Below are 12444 nucleotides of genomic sequence, written 5' to 3'. Positions count from 1 at the left end.
AAGAAAGATGATCCAATATTACATGTATATGTTGGAAAAAGATGTGAACCTCTAGGATCAGTTCATTTAAAGGGGAAATTAGAGTCAGGCATTTCAATCAATGGGAATACAATCAGATGAGTGTGGGAGGCCCTGCCTTATTTAAAGAACATAAACCTAGGTCTTCACTATCAAAGTCTGAACTTCACCACACAGATTTCAGGAAGTGTGCCATGCCTTGATCAAAGGAGATTTCTGAGGACCTCAAAAAAAAGTTATTGATGATCACCAGGCTAGAAAAAGACACAAAACCATTTCTAAAGAGTTTGGTCTCCACCAATCCACAATCAGGCAGATGGTGTACAAATGGAGTAAATTCAACACTATTATTACTCTCCCCAGGAGTGGTTGACCTCTGTTGCATTGGTTAATGTCAGTGTTCATGAGTCTACCATCAGGCAAACACTGAAAAACAATGGCCTGCATGGCAGGATTGCAAGGAGAAAGCCACTACTCCTCAAGAAGAATATTGCTGTCTGTCCAAATTTTGCTAAAGACCATGTGGATAAGCCAGAAGGCTACTGGAAGAATGTTCTGTGGACAATGAGTCCAAACTAGAACATTTTGGCTTAAATGAGAAGCATGTTTGCAAAAAGCAAACACTGGATTCCATCACAAGAACTTCATTCCATCTGTGAAACATGGTGGTGGCGGAGTCATAGTTTGGGCCTGCTTTGCTGCCTTGGGATCAGGGTGGCTACCATCATTGATGGAGCTATGAAGTCGGAATTGTAGCAGCAAACTCTACAGGAAAATGTCAGCATATCCGTTCATGAACTGAAGCTCAAGAAAAAGTGGGTCATTCAGCAAGATAATGACCCTAAACTCACTCAGTCTATCACATGGTCAAAATAGAAGAAGTTTCACATTTTGGAATGGCTAAGCCAAAGTCCTAACCTTAATCCTATAGAAATGTTGTGAAATGACTGAAACAAGCAGCTCATGCAAGAAAGCCCAGCTACATCCGAGAGTTGAAGCAGTTTTGTAAGGTAGAGTGGCATAAATTCCTCCAAGCCGATGTGCAGGACTGATCAACAGACACAGAAATGTTTGGTTGAAGTTATTGCTGTACAAGGGGGTCACATCAGTTACTGAAAGCAAAGCTTCACATTGTTTTCCCTGACAAATACATGCAATATTGGTTCATTTTTCTCAATAAATAAATAAAGTATAATGTTTTTGTGTTGTTTATTTAATTGGGTTATCTTTATCTAATTTTAGGACTTATATGAAGATCTGATCACATTTTAGGTCATACGTGGAAATAGAGAAAATTTTAAAGGGTTTGCAAATTTTCTAGCACCACTGTACCTTTGCGACACAACTTTACCACTCAGCCGTACTCGTGAATTTATTTACAGTAAGAACAGGAAAAGCAGACAGGTAGTACCAGAGGCTACTCGTGGCACCAGCAAAAACTTGTGCACAGGTATTTTGTCTGAGTTTTTAGCAAGAAATTTTTATTTTTTTCTTTTGCAGAGGAAAATGTCAAAAGTTGTGTAGATTGGACAGCTGGCCATTTCCACATATGCTAAATAGGAAAGTAAAATGTGTGTACAAATGATTTCAGGACAAAATGGGAAATTGGAATTTACAATATAATCGGCCACTTGGCCCACTGGAATAGCACTCAAAGCTCTTTGTTTAGCTTTGAAGTCTACCTTTCAAAATGTTCCTACCTCCCCTTAAAGAATCATTGCAAGATTATCCTTCAATCATTGCCTCTGGCTGGTCATTTATATCCTGATACACCAATATTTAAAAAATCTAACTTCTTTTCATTATTCTTCAATTATCCAAGGTTTTTAAATTCAAGAAAATAATACTGTAAGCTGTTCATAGTTTTGAATACATGTAATTTGGAGCCCTCGCTGGTGACAATAGCTTTGCTGGTTTCCTTTCAAAATAAAGTACCAGTTCACTTCGTATCATACTCCGTATATATTGAGGACAGGCACACAAGTATTCCAACTGCTGTCTGACACTGAGCAAATTGCAGTTTGCATTACCTATTTATTTTCTTAAATGAAATTACTAAATATCTCATCTTTTCACCCTAGACTTTCAAGAAGTTCCAACAAATTCCAAGATATATCACAATTTAAAATTGATTGCTTTTTAGTTTATTCACCATTATTAATGTGGCCCAGTATTTATAACCTGTAATTCTGGCTTCATGTTTATAGAGAAAGCAGTTTTCTAGGAGAGGACACAAACATACAAGGAACTACAGCAAAAAATAACACTTTCAATGAACAACCTAGTAGGGAAATACTTCAAATTCCAAGCAGAACTGGCTGGTCTAACTTGTAACAATGCTTGTAGTATTTAGAATTCATCCCTCAAAAGTCAGTAACAAGTACATTTTTACATACCTTGTACAAAAGCTGTAGCCTACTTCTTGCATAAAATCTGCTAGTGAGCTGTCCATCATTGTCTTCACTATCCCTCCCGAATCAGACAGAATCCTATCCATCAGAATGTCCCGTTTTTCAGGATATAGCAGTGGTGCAAGCACCACAGGACAGCGCTCTTGCGGAAAATCTGGTACAAAAAATGAAATACATCAAGAAAATAATAACTTGGATGTGTAAACTGTTTAAGGAATTAATGGGCCGATTGAAGTCCCTCCAAAGAATTAGGTATATTCATCTAGAAAGCATATTTCGTAACTCATATGAATCACGTCATTAGAAAGACCATCCAAGCATCAGTCTCAATTCCTACTCCCCCCAGTGCATCAGTGCCCTTGCCTTTCCATACCTATCTAACATGCAAAGGGATAACCTCATTCGTTTCTCCTCAATGATGCAGGGATGGAGTGAATTAAATACTTAAATCTCCCTATTCTGTGCAAAGGTGACCAGAGCACATGGAAACCTGCCTCAGAAGTTATTATACTAAGCATGGAGTTTGCATCTCCAAACTTTTCAAGATTAGACATAAATTATTCCATATTCACACTTTTGTTAAGACTTCTAAAAACCCTAGAAAACCAAAAATAAAGCAGCAACAAAAACAAATAATACATTAGGGATATTTAAGAAGCTCTTAGATAGGGACATGGATAATAAAAAAAATGCCGGGCTAGGTAGGAGAGAAGAGTTAGCCTGATCTCAGAGTAGGTTATAAGGTCAGCACAAATTAATGGACCACAGGGCCTGTCCCGTGCTGTTCTACCCTACAGCTATATGCAATTGTTTAAACTATCCATGCTTCCGCATTCTGGCACCGCATTTTCTCACCACCTCAGTCAGAGTATCCCATAACCATGTTTTGCTTACCTCTGCGCAATGTTTTAAGGAAAGCGTCAATCTGTTCCTGCCCAACACCGAATGCTCCTTTTTGCCCGAAAAGAAGGTGGGACAGGAGCAGGTGCAGGACTTCTATTGCAATATCCTGAAAGCCACCTTCTTGGTTCCCACTTACGTCTGCGTCTATGTAAGATCGCAGAAGATCTGGGAGCTTCTGTTTCACAAACTGGAGAGCTGTAATTGGAGAGAAATGAATGATACATGGGCAAAACTTATCCATTTGTGCCTCAATATTTAAACCAGCATTTCAACCAACAGGTGACTGTATAAAGTATGTTAGCCCTACAAGTTCGCAGATCACCAATAACTTTGCTGAACCTTCTATTAGTGAAGGTACTGCTGGGAAAGTTTTTGCTAACTAGAAGGGTAAAACATTACAAACTGACACAATCTGGGGCATTTCAAACTAATGCAAATTACCATAACAAGGTATCCTGTGAAGGTCTGAGCTGGTAAAGAACAAGCCATTTAGAATGAGCAGTAGTGGGAAGGGCAATTAAACTCTCTCACAAACTCAAGAAAATTTATATCATACACAGCTAGACCAATCACTTTTTCATCCAACCCTTTTAGTGAAAAAATTTTGCTTTAAAAGTAGTTTTTCTTGTAAAATATAGCCGTTCTTTTACTGTTGAATCAAACCCAGAAGAGAAAAATATTCTTCATTCAGAACCTACCAAATTGAATTAAAAAGAAAGCTGACTCTCAGCAATTTAAATTTATAGCTACATAATACTAAATCTGATAGATACAAACTGAATGAACACCAAAAGAGCCTCCATAAACTGTAACATCAACTCATTCATTTTCCAGAAACTTCCACAAATTCAAACTATTAATGTGAACAGCCCCAAGGAGCTGGAAGGAGACTTTTTAAACTGGAATTTACAATGGTCAGTTACTCTTAAAAGTACCTTCCACACATTGGCAATAACTAAAGTGCACTGTAGAAATAAATTAGATGAGCGAAAATCACCAGTTTCAAGTAGTTCTTTCCACTATCTACAATGAAGGTAATTAACTAGTCATATTGCATCTGGAAACTGTGTATTGCCAGTTTTTTTAACCAGACCAATCTGCTTAAATTAAGCAGTTACGCAAATCAAGCATAATCACAATCCAACTCCCAAAGAAAATTCAGCTTTGCCTGGGAGAACCTTGAACCAAGTTTATCAACTGTAGTTTCTCATGTACTTACAACTTCACTTCTACCTGGCAGTGCTATTGTAACTTATTTTTAAAATCTCCACTCTAAGAATTCTTGAGCAATTAATTCAATTTATATCTAGGTTTGTGTTCTACACAATGAATTAAACAGAGGTTAATACTTCATGCCACGAGTGCTATCACCCTAATAGTGTAGATGTAGCTAAGTTCAGGTGAAGTTTCCATATCCAACAAATTTACTGTTTTTTTAGCTTTCAAATACAGGTTGAAAATATTACTATAAACAAACAACTCACCAAACCCTCGCAGATCTGAGCTAGAAGAATTCAGCAAGGCGAGGCCAAAGATAACCTGAAAGCCCAAAAATGGAAGTAGCTTAGTTTATGTTGACAGTAAATTTTAAAATGAAGAAAAACAAGAAGTCTGTGAAACTACAAATTACCTCTTGGACCTTGCTTAACTTGAGCACTTTACTAAGCTGAGTAAACAGGTGGGGCGAAGGTTTCAGACTCTAAAGTAGAAACAGAAACATAGGTTCAATTAGAACATAGAATAGTACAGCACAGTACAGGCCCTTTGGCCCACAATGTTGTGCCGACCCTCAAACCCTGCCTCCCATATAACCTCCCACCTTAAATTCCTCCATATACCTGTCTAGTACTCTCTTAAATTTCACCAGTGTATCTGCCTCCACCACTGACTCAGGCAATGCATTCCACGCATCAACCACTCGATGAGTAAAAAACCTTCCTCTAATATCCCCCTTGAACTTCCCACCCCTTACATTAAAGCCATGCCCTATTGTATTGAGCAGTGGTACCCTGGGAAGAGGCGCTGGCTATCCACTCTATCTATTCCTCTTATTATCTTGTACACCTCTATCATGTCTCCTCTCATCCTCCTCCTCTCCAAAGAGTAAAGCCCTAGCTCCCTTAATCTCTGATCATAATCCATACTCTCTAAACCAGGCAGCATCCTGGTAAATCTCCTCTGTACCCTTTCCAATGCTTCCACATCCTTCCTATAGTGAGGTGACCAGAAATGGACACAGTACTCCAATTGTGGCCTAACCAGAGTTTTATACAGCTGCATCATTACATCGCGACTCTTAAACTCTATCCCTCAACTTATGAAAGCTAACACCCCATAAACTTTCTTAACTACTCTATCTACCTGTGAGGCAACTTTCAGGGATCTGTGGACATGTACCCCCAGATTCCTCTGCTCCTCCACACTACCAAGAATCCTGCCATTTACTTTGTACTCTGCCTTGGAGTTTGTCCTTCCAAAGTATACCACCTCACACTTCTCCGGGTTAAAATCCATCTGCCACTTCTCAGCCCACTTCTGCATCCTATCTGCAATCTTCAACAATCCTCTACACTATCTACAACACCACCAACCTTTGTGTCATCTGCAAACTTGCCAACCCACCCCTCTACCCCCACATCCAGGTCGTTAATAAAAATCACGAAAAGTAGAGGTCCCAGAAAAGATCCTTGTGGGACACCACTAGTCACAATTCTCCACTCTGAATGTACTCCCTCCAGCACGACCCTCTGCCTTCTGCAGGCAAGCCAATTCTGAATCCACCTGGCCAAACTTCCCTGGATTAGACAAAAAGAAAATAAAGCCTAAATACAGGTTTCCCCCACCATCCGAAGGTAGATCATTCCTATGAAACGGTTCGTAAGCCAATATGTCGTAAAGCAAAGAAGAAATCACCATTTATTTATATGGGAAAATTTTGTGAGCGTTCGCAGACCCAAAAATAACCTACCAAATCACGACAAATAACACATAAAACCTAGATTAACAGTAACATGTAGTAAAAGCAGGAATGATATGATAAATACACAGCCTATATAAAGTAGAAATACTTCTCTACAACGATTGCCTGCACAGATCTCCTCTGATCTGGGCCGACAATTACGTGCGAGGCGGCACCTAATTAATTAGCATGTTTATTTCGGCTTTTTTCTTAAAAGATGTGCTGTGTGCCTCCCGACTACCACTGCGTTCTTCGCGAATCAGTACAGTATCTGTCCGGGGCCCGGGTGTTGGGGTGGTGGGACACGGGGGTGTCATCTCACCGTCGATCAGGGCAGGCAGCTCATCTTCTGCTATGACTGCCCGCCTCGATGTCGAAGGTCGAGGTTCATCGTCTGCTGTGGCTGATGTGGAAGGCTTGCTTGACTGCTGAGCCCCGCACATTTCTCTATCATACAGTGCTTTATAAGGACTCAAACCATCCTGCAAATATCCCCTAAACCTATGTACCCTTTCAAAATTAAAGTCGTACTTTATCACTGCAGCGAAAAGCTCACGCAGTTGCTTCACTTTCTGCATTTGGTTTCGATTGTTATCCTTTCCTGTTCCAATTGCATCAGCTCTTCATCTATCAGTTCTTGGTCATGGGATGCCAAAACCTCTTCAACATCATCTTCGTCAACTTCCACAAGCTAAACTCACTTCGTCCTTGCTTCATTCACCACGATCGAAATGCTTAATTATGTCTAGTTTTACACTCAGTGTAACACCCTTACTCTTTCAGGCTTTTCCGACACCTTTGAACTCATCTTGCTAACGGCTGCTCAACACAACGTGTTTAAGCAATGCCGTTCCGAATCTGGGGCAGAGCGGCTGCTCGGGGCGTGCTGCCTTTCTTCATAACAGTGAAAACACCTTCTGAAACCGAAAACAGGGTACTAATGCAGGTCTTTCGTAACAGTGAGGTTTCGTAAAGCTAAAGTTCGAAAAGCAGGGGACACCAGTACTACAATTGAAATTTAAAAACAAAAACTGAAATAAACTACATCTGAATCAACTGTAAAACAAAGGATCAACTTTTCAGGAAGGACAAAAGCCCTTCAACAGAAAGTTATGCCCAAAACAATAATTCTGCACATTTCTAGCATTTTACTGGGAATCCACTGGGATTCAAGTTGATCATTCACTGACATTCACTTCTGATCATGAAGCTTCCTTAAACTCAAAGGTACTGCATACTGTACTTTCCTCAGTGCAAACTCTTCATATAAAACAATATGAAACAAATTGATCAAAATAATAAAAATCTGATAAATAAGGGCTTCATTACCCACCCTGCTATTGACCCCAGCTAGATGCACTTTTTCTTCCCAGAAGTTAATCAGTTCTGTCATTCAAAAACATAATGGCTGATCTTCTACATCAACACCATTTCTCTGACATTCCTCATATCACCCGATTCCTCAAATACCCAAAAATCTCTCATCTTCAAATGTGCTACAGTTCTCATAGGTACGGAACTCCAAAAATTCACATCCCTCAAAGTCATGAAATCTCTTCACTTCTTCCTCTTCCCAACCCCTTAGTTTTAGATCCCTTAGCCAAGGGAAACATCTTCTTTGCATTTACCCTGTTTGAGTCCCTTCTATGTGCTTTGCACATCTCAATGCCTTCTTTAGTCCAGGCATCATCTGACTATATAACTGTAGTTATATAACTATCGGTCTATTAATCATAAAAAGAACATATTTATCCTTATATCCAAACTCTGTAGCAATGAAGAGCTGGCCTAAAGTACTGAACTCTCTGACACCCCACTAACTTCAGTTTGCCAATACTCCTACTATCTGCAACCATCTTTCAAATCATGCTGGTCTCTTAGATCCATAAACTCAAAGTTAACAACTTTGATTGGGAGTTTTTTGAAAGTTTTCTGTAAATCACAGTATACCACATCTATTGACTCCTACCTTATCTTCTCTAATATAAAAGATTCTCAGAGAACTTCAATAAATCAGTCAAACATAGTTTCTATTCCATAAACAACACACATCAAAGTTGCTGGTGAACGCAGCAGGCCAGGCAACATTTCTAGGAAGAGGTACAGTCAACGTTTCGGGCCGAGACCCTTCGTCAGGACTAACTGAAGGAAGAGCTGGTAAGAGATTCTATTCCATAAATTCTTTGGCGATTATAATAGATTGAAGGCTTTATTTTGTCAAATGCAGTCAGAGAAACAAATTGTTGCCTTAACCCCAGTACAATCTAAATCTTCAACAAGCCTCAGCATACCCCAACACCCATGACAGGAGTTACTTATTCAAGTCATAAAGGAAAGTTTGCATGAGTGATCTACCCTCAGAAACTCAGTAAATACCATTCTGCCCTAGAGCTGTTCTGCCATTCAATACCCTTGTGGCTCTCTACACCAAATACCACATTGCCCCTCTTTCCCTCTGTCATTTTATGTTTTGTGTTTTATATTTGTTTATCTCCTTGTATGGCCTAAGGTCACAAACCCCAATGGATCTCAGTCCAGATCTCTTGCCATGTAATCCAAGATTGTGACACCTCATTCTATCCACTTCAGCCTGAAATATTTTCCACACAACCAGTCTAGGTATGTCAGAACTTTGTTACCTTCAATTAGATCCCCTCCTGTTCTTCTCATATTCAGAGTGATTACAAACCTAGTTGACCTACTCTCTCCTCATATGGTAGTCCTACCACGCCAGGAATCAGTCTGGTAAACCATGTTTTATTCGTTTTCATTAGACAAGAACAAAACTGCATTTAATAACACATGTGGTATTGCCAAGGCTTCATGTAACTGAATCTGTATTCAAATCCTCTTGCTAAGAATGGTTCCCTAACACAATATGATGGACTTGACCTCGAAAAACTCCTTTGTGAACTTGCACCTTGCTGTCCACGTGCAGCACATTTTCTCTGTATTCCACACTATTATTTTACCCTCAATGTACTGTTGTAATGAATGGTTACGTGGTGTGATGTCATGTTTAAATTTAGAGAAGATTCAATGTTCAATCTTTGAATCTAATCAAGACTTTCAAACATTGTGGGGACTTTTTCTGAATTATTTTCAAAACCTTTGATTTACTGTTAAAGCACAGATGATGACTAACAATCTTTTCTCTTTTATTCCTACTAATCAGCTGCGGTCTTGGTAGTGAGTTAGATTTTTTTATATAATAAAATTATTATTTTTCAATGTTACAAACTAATTGACTTGTACGAATATAGGGTAAGGAGTCTTTATATGCTATTTAGTTTAATGTAATTCTTAAAGTCCTACAAATCATTTCAAATACCATCGTCTCATTCTGAAAACACCACTTACAAGGGCGACATAGTAGATATAACTGAACAAATACCAATAACTTGGGACCATCTAGTTGAAGATTCAAACGTTTTATCCTTCAATAATTCAAGAATCAACAATACCAGAGGCGAGAACAGAATCCGTCAACCCACCAATCATTTGAGGCAATGCATTAGTAATGACAAAATGAAATCAGGATATGATCCAGCAAGAATGAGACAAAGCAGTGAGAGATGGCAGACAGCTAAACTGCAAGAAAAGGATGTTTTAATTATAAACTGCAAAGCAGAGTGGGAAGATATCAGAATCAGACTCAGGTTTATTATCACCAGCATGCGACGTGACATCTGTTAATTTAGCAGTGGCAATTCAATGCAATACCTAATATAGAAGAGATTTTTAAAAATGAATAAAATAAAAATTACAGTGTACATATATTCAATAGATTAAAAAACTTGCAAAAAAACCCAGAAATACTATATATTAAAAAGGTGAGGTAGTCTCCAAGGTTTCAATGTCCATTTAGGAATTGGATGGCAGAGGGGATGAAGCTGTTCCTGAATCACTGAGTGTGTGCCTTTAGGCTTCTGTACCTCCTACCTGATGGTAACAGTAAGAAAAGGGCATGCCCTGGGTGTTGGAGGCCCTTAATATTGGACACTGCCTTTCTGAGACACCGCTCCCTGAAGATGTCCTGGGGACTTTGTAGGCTAGTACCCATGATGGAGCTGACTAGATTTACAACCCTCTGCAGTTTCTTTCAGTCCTGTGCAGTAGCGCGCCCCCACCCCCGCCCATACCAGATAGTGATGCAGCCTGTCAGAATGCTCTCCACGGTACATCTATAGAAGTTTTTGAGTGTATTTGTTGACATGCCAAATCTCTTCAATGAAGTATAGCTGCTGTCTTGCCTTCTTTATAACTACATCAATATGTTGGGACCAGGTTAGATCCTCAGAGATCTTGACACCCAGTAACTTGAAAATGCTCACTCTCTCCACTTCTGATCCCTATAAAGGGTTGGCATGTGGTCCTTTGTCTTACCCTTCCTGAAGTACACAGTCAGCTCTTTCATCTTACTGACATTGAGTGCCAGGTTGTTGCTGTGACACCACTCCACTAGTTGGCATATCTCACTCCTGTAGGCCCTCTCGTCACCACCTGAGATTCTACCAACAATGGTTGTATCGTCAGCACATTTAGAGATGGTGTTTGAGCTATGCCTAGCCGCATAGTCATGTGTACATAGAGAGTAGAGCAGTGGGCTAAGCACACACCCCTGAGGTGCGTCAGTGTTGACTGTCAGCAAGGAGGATGGGATCATCAATCCGCAGATTGTGGTTTTCCGTTTAGGAAGCCGAGGATCCAATTGCAGAGGGAGGTAGAGGCCCAGGTTCTGCAACTTCACAATCAGGATTGTGAGAATGATGGTATTAAATGCTGAGCTATAGTCGATGAACAGCATCCTCACGTAGGTGTTTGTGTTGTCTAGGTGATCTAAAGCCGTGTGGAGAGCCATTGAGACTGTGTCTGCTGTTGGCCTATTGTGGCAATAGGCAAACTGCAATGGGTCCAGGTCCTTGCTGAGGCAAGAGTTCAGTCTAGTCATGACCAACCTCTCAAAGCATTTCATCACTAGCAACGTGAGTGCTACCGGACGATTCTCATTAAGGCAGCTCACATACTTCTTCTTAGGCAATGGTATAATTGTTGCCTTTTTAGAGCAAGTGGGAACTTCCGCCCATAGCAGTGAGAGGTTGAAAATGTCCTTGAATACTCCCACTAGCTCATTGGTACGGATTTTCATAGCCTTACCAGATACTCCATCTGGACCTTATGCCTTGCGAAAGTTCACTCTCCTTAAAGACAGTCTAACATCGGCCTCTGAGACAGAAATCACAAGGATCTTCACAGCTGTAGTTGTGTTCTCACTTTCAAAGTGGGCATAGAAGGCGTTGAATTCATCTGGTAGTGAAGTATCGCTGCCATTCAAGTTATTAGGTTTCGCTTTGAAGGAAGTAACGTCTTGCAGACCCTGCCAGAGTTGCCGTGCTTCCGATGTCGCCTCCAACCTCGTTCGAAATTGTCTCTTTGCCCTTGAAATAGCCCTCCACAAATTATACTTGGTATTCTGCTACAGGCTTGGGTCGCCACACTTGAATGCCACAGATCTAGCCTTCTGCAGAATACCTATCTCCTGGTCATCTATGGCTATTGGTTTGGTAATGTACCCTCAGTCTTTGTAGGCACACACTCATCCACACAGGGTTTAATGAAGTCGGTAACAACTGCAGCATACTCATCCAGGTTCAAAGATGAATCCCTGAGTACAGTCCAGTCCACCAATTGAAAGCAGTCCTGTAGGCACTCCTGTGCTTCCCTTGTCCATACCTTCTTGGTCCTCACTACTGGTGCTGCAGTTTTCAGTCTCTGCCTATACTCAGGGAGTAGAAGTACAGCTAAGTGATCAGACTTCCCGAAGTGAGGCTGTGGAACAGCACGGTAGGCATTCTTGATGGTGGTGTAGCAATGTTCCAGTGTCTTGTTTCCTCTGGTCTTGCAAATGATCCATTGATGGTAATTACTTGGTGATTGTTTTCAGACTGGCCTGGTTAAAATTTCCCAAAACAACAGTGAAGATGTTCGTGTGCGCTGTTTCGTGCATGTTAATCCCATTGCTCTGATCATCTAAAGCCTGACTGACATTGGCCTGAGGTGGAATGTATACTGCTACCAAAATGATCCCAGAGAACTCCCGTGGTAGGTAAAAAAAGATGGTAGATAGCTGGTAGATATTCCAGGTCTGCTGAG

At 40.3% G+C, this 12444-nt stretch overlaps 1 protein-coding gene across 7 annotated transcripts in view; it reads right to left on the bottom strand.

Annotated features, from left to right (window-relative positions):
• The window catches only part of cnot1 (CCR4-NOT transcription complex, subunit 1), a 238370-nt gene that overhangs the window by 181608 nt on the left and 44318 nt on the right, over positions 1-12444 (bottom strand). For all 7 annotated transcript variants that reach the window (XM_063066591.1, XM_063066590.1, XM_063066593.1 and 4 more), the window contains 4 exons: positions 4963-5031; positions 4817-4871; positions 3324-3527; positions 2415-2583 (listed from right to left, as the gene is read on the bottom strand). In XM_063066591.1, the coding sequence (XP_062922661.1) occupies positions 2415-2583; positions 3324-3527; positions 4817-4871; positions 4963-5031 (497 nt within the window). The remainder of the gene's footprint in view (positions 1-2414; positions 2584-3323; positions 3528-4816; positions 4872-4962; positions 5032-12444) is intronic.

The sequence above is a fragment of the Mobula hypostoma genome, chromosome 14 (genome assembly GCF_963921235.1).
Source record: "Mobula hypostoma chromosome 14, sMobHyp1.1, whole genome shotgun sequence".
Classification (NCBI taxonomy): domain Eukaryota; kingdom Metazoa; phylum Chordata; class Chondrichthyes; order Myliobatiformes; family Myliobatidae; genus Mobula; species Mobula hypostoma.
The sequence above is the reverse complement of the archived record's forward strand: the minus strand, read 5'-3'. Positions and strand labels throughout refer to the sequence as shown.